This window comes from Calonectris borealis, chromosome 1 (genome assembly GCF_964195595.1).
Source record: "Calonectris borealis chromosome 1, bCalBor7.hap1.2, whole genome shotgun sequence".
NCBI lineage: Eukaryota > Metazoa > Chordata > Aves > Procellariiformes > Procellariidae > Calonectris > Calonectris borealis.
Window position 1 is genome coordinate 218,837,039 of NC_134312.1, and position 20,324 is coordinate 218,857,362.

General features: G+C 43.0%; 1 protein-coding gene across 13 annotated transcripts in view; it reads right to left on the reverse strand.

The window, feature by feature from the left end:
* FAM168A (family with sequence similarity 168 member A) overlaps positions 1 to 20,116 on the reverse strand; it is a 208,890-nt gene extending 188,774 nt beyond the window's left edge. For 2 of the 13 annotated variants that reach the window (XM_075140383.1, XM_075140380.1), the window contains exon 1: positions 18,956 to 19,468. Coding sequence is in view for 1 of the 13 variants with exons in the window: in XM_075140376.1 (XP_074996477.1) it covers positions 19,896 to 20,109 (214 nt within the window). In the remaining 12 variants the exon portion in view is untranslated. Of the gene's footprint in view, positions 1 to 8,122; positions 8,319 to 18,955; positions 19,469 to 19,895 lie in introns of those variants that run through there. The other 11 variants (XM_075140385.1, XM_075140393.1, XM_075140376.1 and 8 more) reach the window with 11 other exon arrangements.
* Between the last annotated feature and the right edge of the window lie 208 nt (positions 20,117 to 20,324).

Below are 20,324 nucleotides of genomic sequence, written 5' to 3' on the forward strand. Positions count from 1 at the left end.
TTTCAGCTCTTGAAAGTTTTGGTACAAAGAAGCCACTGAGCCAAATTTTTTTTTCTTTGATCAATCATGTCCCACTGTTCAGAAAACAGGTTAAAAACCATTAGTCTTGCTTATGTTATTCAAACGCTTGCTAGGATCTCATCTTTCCTATAATTTATTTAGCACTGAATCCCTTGACAATACATCTAAAGTATTCTTAGATCACTTCAAATATCACTCAAACCAGCAGTTTTGATTGCGAGGCAGAACTGGCAGAAATAGGTTTTAGATGCAGACAAAGACTGATCAATGCCTGTGGCACATTTCCCGAAAACCCCTATGAATAGGGTCCGACCAGTACCTCGGTGAAGCCTGACTTCAATGACCACAACAGATCATCTGGAGACATCCAGATACATCACCTGCAGCCAGTGGATTTAAATAGAGTCTTTGTCTTGCTGCTCACGTGCCTTACAGTATTCTTGTTGCATCATTTTAGCTGCTGCTGACATGCACTTCAAACTCCATTTTATAAAGTTTTCTAAATTATTTTCTAAAGGCACAGCAGTCAGAGGTAAACACTCCGGATGAGATCACTTTGGGGAGGAAGCCATTATACAGGTAGCTGCATTTCATAAATCCCTCCCTCAACTGATCCTAAATTGAGATCACCAGCCACCACCCATCGCCCTACGAGCATCATCAAATTTCAAAACAATATAGGTCTCTCTTTACAGCTCTTAGAGATTCCCTATTATAAATAAATATAATCCTTTTATCCTTAACCCTCAGCAATACAATTCTATTCCCATAATCACCATGTGCTCTGCAAAAGTTTTAGGGCTTGTCTTCAGCTCACAGTTAATTTGAGCTATAACCCAAAACCACCTTTACCAGCCTGTACGGAAATTTTTAACTAGAACGAGGTAGTAATTTTAATGCAAAGGTTGGCCCATTAAGTAAAAACTAATGTTTCAATTAGCAAACTCCATCACCTCCTAACACAACCTCTGTAACACGGCCACACGTTAACAGCGCCTGGTGCCTTTCCGTAATTCTTTCTGCCCAGGAAGAAAAGATGTGTTCACAGTTTCATCAATTTAAAGGCCAGAAGAGAGCACAGCTTTGCTGAAATTCCCCTCCTGCCTACCACATGCCATTACGTATCACCCATAAACTGAACCTAATACTCGACAAGAACATACCCTGTGTTGGCCTATACAGTTTTAAAAGAAAAGTGATCAAATAGGGGTATTTCTAGAGATGGAAAGTGCTCTTTTTCGTTTGAGCACTCATTGCAATGGGCGGTCCACCTCCCTAATAAAACCATGCCTCGCTTCAACTCTGAACTGCCTGATTTTCCCTTTAAAACACTGATTTTAGGTACGCCTTCCTCGGATGCATTGGAGGACACTCAGTGCCTGGAATTTTCTCTGTGTGATGCTACTGCTCTCTCTCAAGTGCTCTCTCTGATAAGCTAAACAGACTTAGCTCTAAGCTTCTCTGTGCTGTGTTTTTTCTGGTCCTCAGACTATTTTTGTGTTTCTTCTGTTCCCCTACAACTCATCCAAGAGCTATTTCAAGATGCTGAAATGGAAATCAAACACAATCTTCCCGTACGAAAGTCATGAGTACCAAATACAAAAACAAGATTTATTCTCTTCTAAATATTTTCTTGCTCATACACCTAAAAAAAAAAAAAGCATTTGCCTTTTTTGCTACAGCATCAACCCTAGTGTTTACACTAACCTGCTTTGCCCACCACTGACCTTTTAATCCCGAAATTTCAGTACTACTATTCGTAATACAACTCTCTCCTTCCCCCGCCTCATTCTGTAGGCATGGCTTGCAACTCTTACCTGCAGCAGCATTGCTTTGCATCTGTTTTATTCTCTTTTTTGAATATACCTCAAATCAAACACAAAGGTACCAAGCAATCAGAACCACCTCGTATGATGGTATCTGCCCTTGATGAGCACATCTAAGCAGGGAGCTCAACGCTCTTCACGTGGCACCGTCCCTCCAGCCTCCAGGGCAGTCTCCTGGAGACCAGGAGACTCCACCAAGGTGTCCACCTGCTCCTCTGTTTAATGGGTCATGAACTACTGTTCTGTCGCTCTGTGTGACACGTCATTCACAAACAGTACTGGTGACGCTACTTCAAGAGCACTAATAAAAATGCTGTTGGGTCCACTGCTAGTTCATCGAAACCATTCTAAAACCCCATCTGTTTGACCATGATAACCTGTCAATGGTCATTGTTTGAAACCCAACGGCTGTTCTCAATGTGATTAATACAATCTTTATTTGATAACACACTGCCAATTTTCTCAATCAGAATGTCACCTGGTACTAAAATGCCTCTGGAGTCATAGTTCGCTGGGACACAGTTTAAAGAACGGCTTCATTTGTTGATACATCCCCAGAAGTTTTAGCACAGCACCAGGTCTGCAGGCACCGCAGGACGAGGGTTACTTCAGCGCTGCTGCTCTCCTTCGAGCTGCTGCATTTGAAAATGGTAATTTGAGCACAGTCAACCTGATTTAATTTCCTAGTGAAGAAATAAACTGGCAGCCTATTTAGGCATTATTAACTTAATATTAACTTGATATTAACTGGACAGTAACTTGCAAAGTAGATCTGCTCTAACAAGACTGAGTTCAAGTCTTTAAGCATTCCTTTATTATCTGAGGTTTGGCTGTCTCTCAAGGTTCTTATATGAAGACATTTTTAAGAGGTGTTTATTGCATGCCTATGTATACAAGGCAGAATCCCAAATAGCTAAGTTGAAAACAATAATCTTTGAAAAATGGATTTTCACAACTTTCCTGATCTATGGCTTTTAAGAGACGTAAGTTTTGAGAAACTAAAACAACCGAAGTGAAAATCCACATAAAAACACAACGATGTCTTTAACCTTTATTGACCGGTTCTCATCCATTTTGTGCACTTTTGCAAAGACCAACTAGTTACCTAATGCCACCTGCCAGCTCAAAACTGATCGCCCAGGGCTGCTGAAGGCAGCAGTCCAGCACCGCCCAGGATGAAGAGTACACATCAGACAACCTGCCACCAAAATCCACCACAACAGGAATCCTGCAAGTCCAAACACATATCATTATTTCCATGAGAATAAAATCACAGCAATCCGAGTCCTGCAAATTACACCGTTATTAAGACAAACATCCTATTTAAACAACTCTAATCAGATAAATAGCTTTATTGTATCTATTGTTGCATCCAACTTCTGCAAAAAGGTTCAAACCAGATGATAATTTCCTTCAAGCAGCAGTTGCTATGAAATTGCAGTACGGACCTCCACCTTACCGCTCCCTTTGTGTTCTGCTAGAAGGGTCCCAAAAAAAGAGAACATACTGCTACGTGCCTTTACTAATCATCTGTAATAACAGTATGCATTAATACAGATTTATTTTACTGTACTGATTCTCCTATCAAATGTGAAAAATATAGTAAAAATACAGTGCATTCAAGACTTCCAAAGAGAAAAAGAGAATTAGAGCATTTTCTGCAAATTTCAGTTTATCATTTGCTAAACCATAACATGCTTTTAGTCCAAGAATGTGCGACTCTGTGCTGTACCACTTCCCTAACGAGTCTGTACACAACACTTCAAACAGCTGCAGTTTCAGAGAATAACAACATATTGCACTATCGTTGCCTTTAAGACAGTCACCCAGATGAAAATCAACGTTAAGATAAAAATCAGCCGCTTCTGGTCAGATACATTAGAGATAGATAGTGCAATCATTCTGAAAACAAACAGAGTAAGTTAAGGAAGCTTAGAATTAGAGGTAAATTTTAGAAGGACTCAAACTATAATTAGGGTATGAAAACGAAGATTACAGCACACAGTCTTTCCTGCTGTGGCAACAACATGTTTATAGCAGAGATATTTTAATGTCCGTCATCCCAGATAATCTGAAATTTATTTCTGAATACAGTCTTTTCATTTTCCTCTTCGTTTTAGCACACGAGAACAAAATTCTGAGGTTTTGTTATTAATGTGTACGATAGGCACGCTGTCAAACAGAAATAAATTATACCCGTTAAAAACTTCTAAGAGGCAAATGCTGAAAGAGCAGCACTTTTAATGGTTAAGCTCAATTTTCCAGGCATTCTGGAAAACAGACCTGCTTTTAAAAATAAGGTACCTGCACGCTTTTTTTTTCCTTCTGAAATTAGAGGGATACAGTTATCTTCAAAAAACTATGTTTAAAGGCTCCCAGCTATCTAACTTCCCTGGGTTATCTGATAACATTTTGTCTTTGTTTCCTAGTTTTAATTGTTTCGTTTCTTCACTCTTGTAGGCTGCCTATAAATACGGAAATGAACAAAATCAGGAAGAAATCATCAGGGTTAATTATACATAACTGACAAAGAAATCTCAAGTGCTATTTGTGGCAGCAGTGGATTTTTATCCCCTCTCTAAGTACAAGATATTCAATAAAACAAACACAAAAGGTGAACCCAGGACCTATGTCCCCATTGATTCAGGTTTAGTATATAGTCTCTGAATCCCCTACACGGAGTCTCTGTTTTCCCAGGTGCTGCCCAATTTTTGTTGTTTCTTATTGTACTCAGGCTACTTGAAATGGATGTGAAATGCCTGGGGTTTTTATAATCTCTCATGCTACTGATCATTCTTACTGTTACCACTCTGGCAGGAAGCACGGCTCCCAGAAAGCTGCTCCAATTAAAACAGATTTCCGCTCTTAGTACCAGGAATAGACTCTGGATACTCCCCAATAATCTTAAAATGGATACTCCCATCAAATTATTTCAATATAAAAAGATTTGCAGAGACTATCGATCTCCCACAAAGCATCCGTGTTTCGTCTTGAGAACACATCTTAAGTAAATTTAATCTCCGGATTTTTTTCCGCTCCTTCTTCACTAAATGGCAAGATCCCTAAGAGTACAACAAGATCAAGTCAGCTCCTGGTGTCTACCTTCTCGAGCAGCAAAAGAAACACTGCATTGCTCTAACTTTAAAAAAAAAAAAAAAAAAAAAAGAGGGAGTTGTCCCGCTAGAAGTCCCAGAAGATGCCAGACATTATCCCTGAGCTTATTCTTCCCCTTCCAATTTATGCTTAGCAAGGTTTTTCTTGATTATTTGCAAGGTTTTCCTGTAGGTTATTTTCCTGCCAGCTCAGTGCGTTGAATCAGCTCACCACGGAGTCAGACGCATCATAGACGGCGTAGCAAGGTGGCCTGTCCCCTTACCTCAAACATATGGTACAAGTACACCCCGAGGATGCTGTTTCAGTTCCTGAAGCCAAATTTAAGGTCATTTAAGTCAATAAACTCATGATGTGGTCTCACCTGAAGATGTGGTCTCACCTTTCCTCCCTTCTCCTTGGCCATGTGTTCCCAAGTACAAGTGCACACCAGGTGGAAACATAACTGGGCAGCTCCAAGCAGAAGGTATTGGTATATTGGTCCCGTCAGTATCTCATGAAACGATGCCTTCGGCACAAGGTATGTGAGAGAATGTGGCAGGAGGGAGAGCAGACCTACATCTTTCGCAGCACCGAGGACTTGCACCTGCCTAAACCAGCGACAAAACCAGGCTCTCAGTCCATCTGATGCACATTTTACAGATGGGAAACTGGGGTAAACAACACTTCTCTACCTCTAAAAGCACTGTTATGTTAACTACAGTTTGTAAGTGATTCGGTCGGTCTGAGAAGGAAGCCATAAAAGTACTTCAGGTGTTTTTAGTACATAGTATTTCTATGAAATAGCATTTAGACTATCTCCTGATACTTGGCTATCAGAAGAGCCTTTAGAGCATGCTATATTTTACATCAGGAGGCAAGCAATAGCCTTAGTTCAGAGAGGGTATGTGCTGTATCAAGGGAAGGAGCTAAAATTACTGCAAGACACCGACACAAAACTTCTTGCCTTCAAAGAACAGCGTCAGGATTTCTGGATTTGGGTGCCAGAGCTTCAGGAATTTGCAGTCACGAAATACAATCACAGTTCTTATTCTGCTGAGATGTAGATGCAGATGGCATCAAAGGGTCCCTTTGTCTTTGAGTTTATTTTGCACTGCAGTATCTCGGAGTTTGGGGTCGTACCTTTTATCATCAACAAGATTGTTTTAGCATCAACAAGACCTTACGGTTAGCCCTTCAGGTAGCAGTTATTGCTTGAGAAGTTACATGGCTGCTAATAAAAAAATTAGTATCTTATGTCCACTGAGTGGTACTGATTTACATTTTTCTTTCTATGGATGTAGCATAGCCAGAAGTAACAGTAATGGGCGTAATTCAAACTTTCTAGATGAGTGACCTCACTCCAGAACAGCCCACGCTTCTACAGACCCACAGATCTGACACCTGCAAGAGTTCACATTTATTAACTCTGACAGTGAAACGGTTTTGAAACTTGTCAAGATAGAGAAAATGTGTGTTGCCATGTTGGCCCTTAAGATTTTCCAATTTTATTTTCTTTTTAAATCAGAACAAGTTATGAACTTTGAAGTCAAGATCGCCTGCTTCTAGAACTTAACCGAGCCAAGTCTGTCAGACCCTGTTTTCTCCTCCTTCAGGACAGCCCGTGCCTCTGGTACCCTGCCAGCATCTCAGGAGGGCAGGCAGAAACCAAGAGCCAAAGAACAAGGGATTGTTTTCCCCCATGTTCTTCTCACTATCTTTTGGTTAATATAAACACACATACAAAACAAGAAATATGAAATAATAATGAAAAGGTAAAATCATAGGAAGGTCAGATAAAACCTAAAACCGCTGACGACACATATGGCTTCCTCCAGTTGCCACTGTAGGAAGAAAACTCCGTGATCCATAAGCCCCGCAGCTTATCTCAATAGCCAGAAAATCCTGATAACACCGAGAAAAACATATTCCAGAATCAATGGCCCCCTGCCCCAGGAGAAAACTCTGCTGAAGTCCTCTCAGATTTAAAAACAAGATTGTTAATGAAATAAAGCCCAGCTAATCTTGACTGCCAGCACGGTCCTGGGGAAAGAGGTCTCACAAGGAGATAAGATTCAAATCAAGAGTTTCGCAGATCAAAGCCTGAACTGTAAACCGAAAGGAGTAAGACACCAGAATAGTCTCTGCAGCACTGATGTTATGCACTTTCTGCAATAGCCATTTCCATGTGAGCGGAATAATTTGGTGCCGTTTCGAAATCTGTACAAAATTTAAAAGAAAAACTCCATATAGGGCACAATGAAGGAACCAAACGAGGCGACCACAAGCACAGAATCAACAACCTTTTCATTCCTTCAAGAGCTGGGGAAGGGGGAAGTCATTGCTGTGGGTATCAGGGCATCTCTCCATGTTTCATTTATCTGTCTTGGGAAGTACAGGCATTACCAACCCTTTTGCCATATTCCAAACAGGAAACCGAAGCACAAACTTATGCAGTTTGTGAACTAGAGGGAAATTGTGGGCATGGGAAGAACCGGATGCCAGTCTCCCACGATCTGACATGAGATCATCATTCATCACTAGCAAAATACCAGCCATAACAAGAAAGCTTGGAGATTTGGGTTCTCCGGCAGAGAGATCTCCCCTGAAGTGAAAGCACAAGGCTGAACCAGATTATGAATTCATCCAAAAAATCTCCATTGAAGACATTCTGTTACGTGGAATTTTGCAGGAAAATGTTAAAGCCAGGAAGGCTGGCCACAAACTGGCCTAAACAGATGTGAGTAGAAAAAGCTTCCCAAGGACTGAACACAAACACAGAGCATCAGAAGGGGAAACTATGTAAAACCGCAGAGAACAGGAGAGAATACACACACTGTCGAGCCTACTGACAGAGCCAGAAACGTCAGTGAAGAGCATCAGGAAAGCATGAGAAAGTCAAGGACAGCCAGAGAAACACCCATGGTGTAAGTCACAGAAAAACTCTGCGCGTACATGTGCATGCGGGTGCGCATGTATTTAGTGCTGGCAGGAAAAAAACTGAGCAAAATGGTCTCCTGCCGTTTGTTTCAGACTGTGTTCGGAAAAAACAGGCTCTGCAAACACAGTCTGTGAATCAGCACGATTGCCTCCGAGAAATACCTGGCTGTCATCGATTTCCTCTTTCAACAGACAATCACAAATATTGGCTAATTACTCTGGTCAAAAGAAGTAACCATGCATACCGGGAGCAGCAACTCCACGTCAGCTGGAACTAAGCGGATGAGAAAAGAGTTCAGGGATCCTGGAAAAGAACTGAAAAGGAAAGTCTAAGTCAAGGTTTGGCAATCTTTGCACGGTGCCATGCCAGGCTTTTTCTTCCCCACACTACGGCTCGAGTGTGCCAAGAGAAACCGAGCAGGATCTGGTAGAAGCTGCCTCTCAAACGGGCAGGAATCTGCTAGTCAATGGTATCTTGCTTCTACGCAAGACAGCGGCTTTTGCTGAGTGTGGAGCTCAGGGAGAGCTGGAAATTGCAAACTGCTGCCTCTTGCAAATGAGTGCCTCAAAATGGCAACGCTATTAGCCCCACACCCATTCACAGTCTGATTGGACATCCACAGGTTGTTGATCCCCAAGCTAAAACGTGCACCCAGTACTAGATGCAAAAGAAGGCAAAAAAAGGTTGGCAAACTGAACAAGGCTGCGTGACTGATGAGAATATTTGGATTTGAGTGATTGAACGATATTGCAGGGAACAGAGAGATCATGAATTGCAGAGCCAGCATCTTTCCAACTAATAAGACACCTTCCCAGATGAAACTGCTGATGCATCCAGGAAAGGAATCAGCTAAACACAAGAGAAGGACACTTAGAAGGGCAAATGAGGTTCAAAGTCAGACAAGAGCATCCATAAAGAAAATGAATTTTCTATTGCTATATATGGGTGCAAGGAGTCTGAATAACAAGCAGGAACAAATAAAATCCTGACCGGCAATAAGAAAAAAAATGAAATCCGGTGCAATGAGTGTGTGACTGGACTTTAAAATCATTAGTTCGGCAGTGTTCAGATATAAAAGGGAAAAGGTGGCTGCAATGTACCCCTACAAAGAGGAGGAAAAAAAAGGCTCATCTCTTTGACAGTTATCAGTAGCGCAGAAAAACTGAATTTCCAAGGCCGTTCGGCAGTAACTCGATGTGTTATAATGGGTGAAGCCCAGGAGGAGATTCTGGGAAGCACCAAGACAGGGAGCAGGTACATAACTCCATAGGCTCATAAAGGGGGAAAAAAGATGTGGGGTTACGGAGGAGACAGGAGGGGTACAGAAGCTCTCACACAGCAAGTAATTACAGGGGATTAGTTTTCCAAAATGCTACGTAACAATTTATAACAGAAAGTAACTATTTTGGACCTCATTACAGCCAATAAAGCTGTGGTAATCACTGGACTGGAAGTCTTGGCAGGGGAGAAAAAGAACTGACTCGCATTTAGATGTATCTAAGTCTAGTAATTCAATCAAGATTGCAAAATGTCTTGATTTAAATAATTGATTTTAACTTGTATGATGTTTGTACTTTTTAGTTATCATCTTAATGAAATATCAACATAATGAAAATAGGCATCACTTAAGATGTTGATTTTTCACAAATGTAACTTAGCAGAGGAAAAATTAAGGAATTTGCATATAGATGAAACACTTATATCCACTCACAAAGTTCCAAAGTGCTTTTGGGATCAAAAAGGAAATAGCTACAGAGTGGAGTTTGGAAAAGCTTCTAAAGCAAATTAGAGATTTAACTCCCCTTGCAATCAATGGGAAGATACTAGAAAAATTATTAAGCAACCTATATAAAAGCAACTACAGGATAAAGCAAAAAATGAAACAACATGGATGCGTCAAGATCAAATTGTGTCAAACCAAAATGGCCTGGTGGAACTCAATACAGACAAGTGCAAGAGCAGCGTATGCTACGCAGGTGGAGAATATCTAGCTAGGCTGATGATCAAGAGAAAATAACCCAGAGGGTATATTGGATCACAAATGAGTATAAGTCAACAATACAATGAATTTGCAAGAAAAAAAAAAGGGCATTTCAGATTGTTTTAATAGAGTGCCATGTGGAAAATAGCATTATTTCACTTTATAGAATGCTGACAAGACCACAGAGTACCGAGTCGGTGTACAGAGAAAAGTAAACATGTCAGAGTACAGAGGAAAGCTGCAAAAATTATAAAGAGATTTGGAAACAGTATGATCCACAAGAACAGATTAAAGGACCTTGTTCAGCCTAGGGGAAAGAAAACTGAAGGAGAATGTAACACGCTCCCATCAGTGACAACCGAGACAAGGGCATGGGTTATTTTGCACGTCCTCTGGAATGAAGCAAAGTATCTTGATTTGCCAGATATAAGATACTGGAAAAGCTTTTAACTAAATTGGTTAAGCACCCGCTACCAGCTACCTAAGGAGGGTGGGTACCTCCTAAACTGGAAGATTTTAAGGAAAAATTAGAAACACATTTGTCACGGATGCTCTAGAGACACTTTCTCTTTCCTCAAGGAGCTGAATGGACTGGAGAGTCTCCCGAGGTCTCTACCAGCTCTGCCTTTCAGTAAGGAAGGGTGCCTCAGAGGCCCAGGTTGTTTAACTGGAGAGTCCTCAAAGAGTCCTCCAGCATTTCTGAGACCCCGAGGGTTCATTTTCAATATTTTTTGGAACGCAGGAGAAAATTTGGAAGACAAACATTTCTAACACGACAACATCAGGAGAGAGCAAAAAGATGATTCAAGTATCTATCAACCAGTTAGCCAGACATCAGCTCTGGACAAAATAAGGAAAAACTGAATCAGACTTGATCTGGACTTAAAAAGGACAGGAACAAAATCCATGACAGTCAAGTCAATGTTATGGAAAATAGGCCTTGTCAAACAAAGCTGATTTCATTCTTAGATGAGATTGAAAATCAGGTTGATAAAGGTAACTACTGCAACGTAACAGGCCAACTTCTGTTGAGCATGACATCTTGATTAAAAAATACCACTATACTATGTCAACAAAGCACGCTAAACGGATTTAGAGTTGGCCAACTGACAGATGACTAACAGCAGTCATCCGTGGAAAATCACCGTCAACAAAGTTAGCTGTAGTAGGGTTCTGCAGGGCTTGATACGGAGCCCGGTACAATTCCAGAGGTCCACTATAGATCTGGAAATTAATATAATCACGGACAAGATTTGTGAATGGTCCTCTGGATGACAGATGAAGAGGACAGGCTGACGATACGCAGCAATCTGGACTGCAAAGGCCACTCAAAGTATATTTCGATACAACCAAATGCAAGGTCCTACATCTAGGAAACAAAATCTGAAAGCCAGAGACCCTGAAACACAATCTGAGGTACTGCCAGGCCAGAAACTGCCCAACACTTCCCAGCTCAATGCCACATGTTTAACTTGCGCAAAATAAAAGCTGAAAGACCACTCGGTTATGGAATTATGAGTTCCTTCCAATGGGAAAAGTTATTGGGTATCAAAGGACCTTTTAATTTAGCCAAGAAAAGGCTTTTGGAAGCAATAGTTGGAAACGAAGTCAAATTAGACCTCATTTTTTTAATCAGATAAGGTAATTAATTGCTGAAAATATATCAAGAAAAGTGGCGGATTCTTCATGACTTGAAGATCTTCAAAATAAGACTGACTGTCCTGGTAGAAGGTAAACAGCCCAAAATAAATAGTCATTAGGCTCCTTTTCCAGGGAAAATATAAGGATCTGTGGTTTCGAGGAGGTCAGTCTAATTAAGCCTTACGCTCTAGGAGCTCTCTTCTAAGTCCGTACAGAAAGTCACCAATGAAGCATCTGAGAACATCCCAGTAGCACACAAAGCAAATCAAATCCATCTCCTGGCCTCCACAGAGGGAGAAGCAGTACAGCATCTGATCCAACCTTGCTGGGCAACGTCAGCAAGAAATCTCCAGGCTCCGTTTTTCCAGGGTGAAAACAGAGATAGGACATCTCCACACGAGGATCTTGCACGGCTTAACCCAGGGAGGTCTGCAAAGACCTTCCAAGAATCTTGGACAGAAGCAGCCTTAATGGTATATACAGCTGCAGGTCACTGTGGTAGAGGCAGCAGCAGAAAGGAAAGGGGTAGTCTCTTGGACCACCTTTTCAGCGGTGTTGTGGAAGAGAGGGAGAGGACAACATGCTTCGTGCTGGACACTTTGCTAAATGGCAATCCAAAAGCAACCAAGAGCTCTGAGGGTTTTATGCCTTTTCTTCAGAAGTTGTTTGTAACATAAGATGAGGGCTTTGATTCACAAACCAGCAAAAACTCTAGATAACACCGATCTGCTGTAAAACACTCCAACATCATTTTACAAAGCCTAAAGCAATTTAGGACATTATTTCTTGATGGTAATGCTAACAAACACATACGTAAAATCAAACTCCAGGAATTACGAAAGAGCTGAAACTGAGATGAGAACAGATGTGATACCACATTTATCTACTGAGCCCACAACATAAGTCTACTATCACAGAAGTAGCTAACTCAAACCAAGTATCTTCTCTACAACTTCAATTTTTGTGTGTGTGTTATATACAGACAGTGAAAAAATTCTTATGGAAAGAAATATTTTATTGAGCTTCCAAATATGAGACCAGTCCATATTCAGAAGACTCAGCTAGCTGCCCAGTTCAGCAGCTGCGATTCAGATGTTACAGTAAAGAAAAAGAAGCCATTTCTCAAATTTATGGCACTGCATTTTAAGACTTAAAAAATTCTGTTGTGAATACAAGTCAAATCAAGAGCAAACTTGAGCTTTAACCAATTTTCCTTGCGTTGGTTTCACCTCTCGCACCACAACAGGAGGCAAGGATGACCGACAGGAGAGCGTTAAGGTGGCCCTGTTCTCGTGGCCAAGTGACGACCCTCTGAATACAGCACCGGCCACCCTAGGACAAGAGTAGGGCACGCGAAAGACAAGTCTGATTTCCTCCTCCAAAAAACCACAAGGCCAACTGGAAACCTTATTCTAGCTGCCTATACCACACAACGTTGAACCTGAAAAATATGTGGAATGCCGTCGTTTTGCAAAAGCCATTAAATGTCTCATTAAGTGATGACATACACAGGAAACTGAAGAAAATTATTTGCAGAATAAACTACTACAGAATAAATGTTCATACGGGGACCTATTCCAAAGTAATTGCACTTTAAATGCACCCAAGCTTAATTCAAAATACTTTTCAATGGGGACAAGTCCTTAGAGCCTGCCTGTCTGTATAGACACTACATTCATCTTGGTTGAAAAACCATCAGCAACTGTAATGAGTGATCTTACTTTGTCCACCTAAATGGCAGAAGATCAAACATGCCTGGAGACTTCCTTCACTTAGGGTCAAGTATCTCTAGAAACAGGTTAAGCCAAGTAGTACCCATCTGGGGACATGTAAACGAGTCGTTTTCCAGAGATCACCTCCAACTCTGTCTCGTCAATAAATACAAAACAAGGTGTCTCATATGTAAAACATATATATACACACACACATATACACACACAGAATGCCATTAAGTCCAAAATCTTCCATTGGCCAGGGTGACCCACAGAACAGGAACAGACTTATCTGTGGGGACTGCAGAGGGTCTTAGGAGTTTGTTATGAATAACCACATAAACCCCCGTGTCCATTAAAAAAGCAAGCTGTCATCTCCTACAAATTCAAGTATGAAGAACCGAAAGGAAAATGGGGAAAAAGCAGACTGCGCTCAAAACTTCTCACTAGTATTCAGGATGTATTTCCAACATCAAAATGATAAAATCCACACGTTATCAAATTTAGAGGGTTGGGTATCTAACGCCAAAGAAAGCAAAAGGCCAAATACTGTGCTTTAACTCCTGGCAGATAAACTAAAGAGTCTGATGCCATAAAAGAGCCAGATCTTTTTGATTAAGTTCTACAGCAAATTATAAGCAAGAAGAAAAACCCTGCAGAACCCGAGATGTTATGGTCTATTTTAACTTTTGCTGCAGTCTGCAATCTTCATCCATTTTATCAAAGAATTAGACATGCCTAACAGGCGTGATGGCATCTATTCTTTTCTTGCCAGTTTAGTACTTTTTCTCTCATAAAATACTCTAAGCTCGTCTTCAATAATCCTCCCAAACCTCTAACCCTTGCTAAGACAAGGAAGGCAAAAATGTTCAGCCTACAAATACACTTCAGCATTAATCTTCCTATTGAGAACGTTATCATATGAAAGCTATGATAAACCCCATTTTTCTGCTCTGATTTTTACTTTTCCCCACCTTCCAGTTTTCCAGGTGACCATTTCACTCAAGGAGAGAAAGGAAAGTACAGCCAAATAAAAACAGCATCTCCAAGAGGACAGGAACGTGTTTTTTCAGCTTTAACAAATCCTATGGCAATAACCTCCGAAATGGTTTGCTGGAGAGCACCAACAGGCCCGCATTTTTTCCTCCCAGAAAGCACACAGTCACTTGAAATTCCTTTGCAGTGCTCAGGGTTTTCAGCACATCCGTAGTAAACAAAACTCAGAGGAACTTTTTAAAAGTGATTCAAGTCCCACTCACACTGTGAGGAAACCAATGCATCTCCGTCATCCTCAGCAGAACTGTTCCCTGTACAGTTCTTTGAAAAATAAAGCATTATGCCACGAATATCATCATCATCGTCATCGCTTCCCTGCAGGGTTCCAACAGGAGAGAGGGAAGAAATGTAAGGTTTACTTCAATACAAGCATGATGAACCGTGTCATCTGCTTTCAGACTGAGAGGCAGTGAGAAAGAGATTTTAGATAAATCGATAAATAACAAAATGCTCATATTTGAGTGAAGTTATATATTAAAAATCTATCTGGAAATGACTCAGATTTGTGCATTCATGTACCTGTTTGGAGCCCAAGACAAGAAAACGGCCTGGTTCTCAAAAGTTGCTTCATACTCAAGAGCTTCCACAAATTTCAGAAGATCTGCAAATGCTGGATATACCTTAAGAGCTGGATCTTCCCTGACTGGGATCTTAACTATGGGTCTGGGATTCATGCTTCAGACGCCCATCACAAAGCGCACCTGCCCCTCAACAAAAGAAAACCCTGAAAATTCACAACTCTTTCTGTTGCTACCGATTCAAACCAACAAGTAAATAACAAAATCTCACGTCAAGATTATCCACCCAACAAAGCAAAGCATCAATACATCAGAGCACAACAATACAAAATATATATCCCATACGTGTTGTTCCAAAATCAGCTAGACAAACAAGCACTTAATTCCTATTGATTTTTACGTGAAGGCCATCAACCACCACCTACATAATACTTCCCCACCTGCTCAAAACTTCTTCCAAACTCCTTCCCCACAGCCCCTACCTCTTGGTTGGGCAAAGGACCACACGTGCTCCAGCTGCACGTGACCCGACCAGCGAGATGCTGTCTCCTAGAAAAATAAGGGGAACTGTTATGAGCCCAGTTCCCTGGGTAGAAGCAGTGATTTTACTTTCTCCCCTCTGCCCAACAGTCAACTTCCTCAAAATTTAGAAAAAAAATAAAGCTAGATTGTCTTCTATGTCCATGGCCCTTCGAAATCTGGATCAAAGTGCAAAGGGAGCACAGACTTAGTGGTGGGCAGGTAGATAGTGTGGTCACATCATCCTTACTGCCTCAAGAAATTGGGTTTACACGAACTTGCATAAATAAACATAGCACTGCCACTGACATTTTCCTCTCATATTTAGCGATATCAATGTTTTCAACACAAAAATAGGAACAGAATGATTCAGTTGAGTGGAAGGAACAAGAAGGTAACACGATTTAGACACCTCTGGAGAACTGCATCTGTTCAACTGGCAGGTAGGCGAGTCACACGGAAATAATTCTTGAAAATTTATTCCCAATTCTAAAAAGTGACAGATTAAGAGCCAATATTTTTTAATTCAAAGAGCTAAAAGACCGTCAACAGGCAAAAAATGGGTAAGTGGATTTTATTTACTGTCACTGAAACAAAAATCTTCATCTATTTATTGAAGAGATGCATGACAGAATACAAGAATCCAGTAACATCGGACGGGACTAACCAATTCGCATTTGAAATCAGCAAAAAAATGCTGTTTACGTAGTTTGGAAAAATACTGTGGAATACGAAGAGAACGCTTTACTCATTCGATCATTTTGGATCAAATATTTCTATGGACTGAACATGATGACTTACGGATTTTAAGCAGCAAAATCGAGCCTAATTGACGAGAAAGATGATGGTACATTAAGAAAAGAGACCAACGTGAATAGTTACGAACCTCTCCTTCGCAGCCAGCTTCTTCTCAGATACACGATCTCACCCGCAAATAAATCAAAGACGGCGCTGTACAAAAAATTACCTCGTTTGCCCTTTGAAAGCCATGCAGGAGTCACTCCTCCCCGAGCACGCTGGCTAATAACACAGTTCTCTAGGGGATGCTTCAAATACTTCTTTGTCGTACCAGCCTTGGGAGGAGGAGATTGGCAGGACATGGCACATCTCTCGCCTCGTGACGAGGGTCAGCCCGAGCACCTCCACGGCGCGGGGAGACGGCGCTCAACCACCCACAGCCGCCCGAGGAAAAGCCAGCCGAGCGGAGCACCCTCCAGCCGCACATCAGCGAGTGCGAGGGGAGCTAATTCGGGACCGAAATGCACAGTTAAGAACGCCGTGGTTTAAGGAGAGACTCTATGAATCGCAGAGGAAATACAAAGTACACGGAGCACTTGTGCTGCGGAAAGGGAAATCAGGGGCCTCTGCAGATACAATCAAGCCCAAAAGGCATGACTGGAAGACAAATGAAGATCATAATCTGGACTGAAGGAAAGAGTGAGCTCAGAAAGGAAGATATAAAAGTTGTATTTCCCTTTTGACAGCCTCATCAACTGCTACCAACCGCTTGAGAGCTGGAAATCGGCAGAGAGCTCCTGGGTGGAAACGTCGAGGTTTCTAACTACCAGAGGATAAAGGTCTGAATCGCTCCTCTGCCACAGGCAGCAGCAGAAAAACACCTGGGTTCAAAATAAGACTGAATTATGTTTATGCCACGGTTCCTGCCTTCCGCGGCGGGTAGGATTCGGTGACCCAGGAGCTCCATCCCCGCTGCGAATGTCCCGCTTCCCCGAAAAGGAGATCAGTGCCACTCTCACGCGGTCACCTTTGAAAACTTAGCAAAAGCGGACATGAACCTGGATTAAACACACGCTTCCCCTGCCCGAAGTGGCTGCATTTGCACCTATGCATCCAAACTGAGATTCACAAGCTCTTCTAGACAGATCAGATAATTAAATTTAGACTCAGTTTAATTATCATTTTAATTATGCTTTCAGTCGAGGTACTGAGGGCCTTTCGCAGAAACGCTTCTCCGAAGCATTTTCACTCACCCGAGAAACATTTTCAGGGGCACCAAGAGCAGTATTACCTTTCTTTCCTGTTTTTCCCCGTTATCCGTGTGGTGGATTACTGATACAGGGGAGCACAAAAACTTAACTGCAAAGAGGGGTTTTAAAAATTCCTAAATAGTTCACCTACTGCAATGCAGGCTTATCATCGAATTTGACAGATGAATATCACCTAAGATCAGAAAGGATCTCTACAATATGTTCTCCCTAAATGACCATATCCCATAGTTATTGCACGTTAATTTTGACGCAATACGGGTGTATCATTTAGGTTTCTCACTCCAAGCACTATTTCCCATTACCGAACAAATTCAAAACACCTTCACAGCATGCAATCATTTTGCTTCCGATCCCTTTGTTCCAAAGGAGAAGGGTTATGTATCTACCACTCCAAAAAAGTGTGTCTTTACTAACAGCCAGGAATTTTAATCAACCAAAAAGTATACAAAAAAACCCCATACATCTGAACAATAACATCTGAAATACTTAGCACACATTCACTAAAATGAAAGGCCACTATAAGCACTTCATTTGGGAGAGAGAGATCCCTTCTGAAAAATGTAAGCATTTACTTTGGTTAAAAAAAAGTTAACTAGGTAAGTTGATATTTGTAACTTCCAGAACAAAAGATAATCAGATTTAATACATATTTCATTCAAAAAATAAAATGCTAACTGCTATCTGCCATTTGAATGACTACAGACATCTAGCAAGAATAAATATTCAGACTATACTTGTTGGTTGGGGTTTTTTTTATGTACTCAACCATAAAGGTCAAGAGAATCCATGAAACAGTTAAAATTCAAAATCAAACTCAGAAAGAACTAAAAAAAAATTAGCATTTGGCCTCCTAGTACTAATTTCCTTTTTCTTTACATTGCTCAACATCGCTCCTCAATTTGACTTCATATCAACAACCACTTCACAGTTAACATTTCATGAAATAATGCGGTTGATGCAATCAAGTCCAGCAAAATGTTTCCCTAAAGATGTTTCCATCATTCACATTCCTTTAAAAAAAAAAAAAAAAAAAAAAGAAAAAAAGCTCTAGCTTCCTCCATCGCTATTTAACAGCAAGAATAAACACACCACTGCATTTTAAATCATATTTTGATTAAAACATAAATAGAATCACTTGGGGTTTCTTTCTGGTTAGTACAACATGCCTTTGTCCAGAAGAAGGAAAAAAAAAAAAACTCAAACCCTCAACCTGCTCATTTTTCTACATTTGACAGTATTCAGCACTAAATAAATGCCTTTTGAATGAAATTCAGTCTATGGAAATACAAGCCATAACCTGAAAGCTTATCATCACGATGTGCTGGGGGAAAAAACAAAAAAGAGGAAAAAAAAAATCACCAAAAAAATCCAACACAGTACAAAACCTTTTTTTGATAATGAATATTTATTTCATTTCCATATTTCAAGGCTCCTCTGTTTTCTATAAAGGACTGAAGCTAGGCACCTTTTTGGCATTATTAACCTGCAATATAGCGATGGACTTCATTGCCCTGAAAACCACCATGCCAATAGCAAAAGTATTCAAGCAATTATCACCCCAAAAAAATAATCAATCGCCCCTTTCATAAAAATGAATAGAATATACTATTTTACATAGAGAGAAAAATAACGCCGCCTTACATTTCACAACCTTGCGCTCTCTGCTTTCAGGCTACAGATGTTGCACGCTGACATCCCCCCTTCTCATCAAACCCGGCTCGTTTTTAAACCCCCCCCGCAAAGGGGAGCGGGACGGGGGAGATGGCCGCAACTCGGCCCTTCCCATCCCATAAAGTTGCTGGCGGGCTCGTTAATATTCCCTATATCGCTCCCGCCGTCGTCGTCCCCACGTGCCCCTCACGATATTTGCAGTGGGTACGCCGCGAAGCGATGGCATCCCCCATCTCTGGGGTGCACCCAAGCCCCACACCCACATCTCCTGAGGGCTGAGAGCTGGACACGCAGAGGAAAATCACCCGTGAGCCCCGTCACTCCATTTCCCTTCTTGGCGCACGAAGAGAAGGTGAAACTTGGCTTGGACCCGGTGGTGGCTCCTCAGCGGGCTCTCCCTGCACCCAAGCACCCCGCAAGGCGGCTGGGGAGGTGAAGCGAGGCTCCCCCCGACCCCCTGACCGTCGCCGTGCCCCCAACCTGGGGGCACCGAGCCCACTCATTCCCCGTGGGGCTGAAGGCAAACCCTGCCACCAAGGCTGGGGGGGCAACAGGCTCCGGGGGGGGGGGTAGGTTCCGGGGGCGGGGGGGGACACAACAGGCTCCGGGGGGGTCTCGCCCTCCCCGGGGCGGAGGTCTCCCCTTCCCACCGGCTCCGGTTCTTCTTCTGCCACGCGTGACCCTCACCCTCGAGGGGGCCACGGAAAGCCCCGTGCTGAGAGGATGCTCCCCCCGCCGCCCCCGGCCCTGTCCCCTCCGGGGTGGGGGGCTCGCAGCCACCACCCCCCCCGCGGTCCCCTCACGCCGCCCCCCCTCCCCCCCCCCGCTGTCACCCGCCGCTTCACACCCCCCGTCCGCAGCCCCCCCCCTCAGCGCCGCCCTCCGGGGGTGTCCGTCCCCCCCCCCTCACCTGCGGCTCCTCGGGCGGCGGCGGCGTCGTCCCCTCTGCCGGTGCAGCGGCGGCAGCGCGCTCCCCCTCCTCGCGCTGCCTGCTCCGCGGCTCCTGCCTCTGCCCGCAGCCGCCAGCCGGTGGGGGAGGGGGCGGCGGCGGCGGGCGGGCGGGGGGGGGGGAGTACCACCACCGGGACCGTTACAGGCGCCGCGAGGACTACCGCTCCCGGCATGCCCCGCGCGCCGCCGCCGCCGCTCGGCGCCGGCCGGCCGCCGCGAGGCACGCTGGGTAGTGTAGTTCGCGCGGCGGGCGGGGAGGGAGCCAGGGCCCGGGCGGCCGCGGGGCTTGCTGGGAGGTGTAGTGCCGGCGCGCTGCCTGCTGGGAGCTGTAGTGCGGTGGGGCCCTGCGGGAGGCGGGGCAGCAAGGCATGCCGGGATCTGTAGTTCG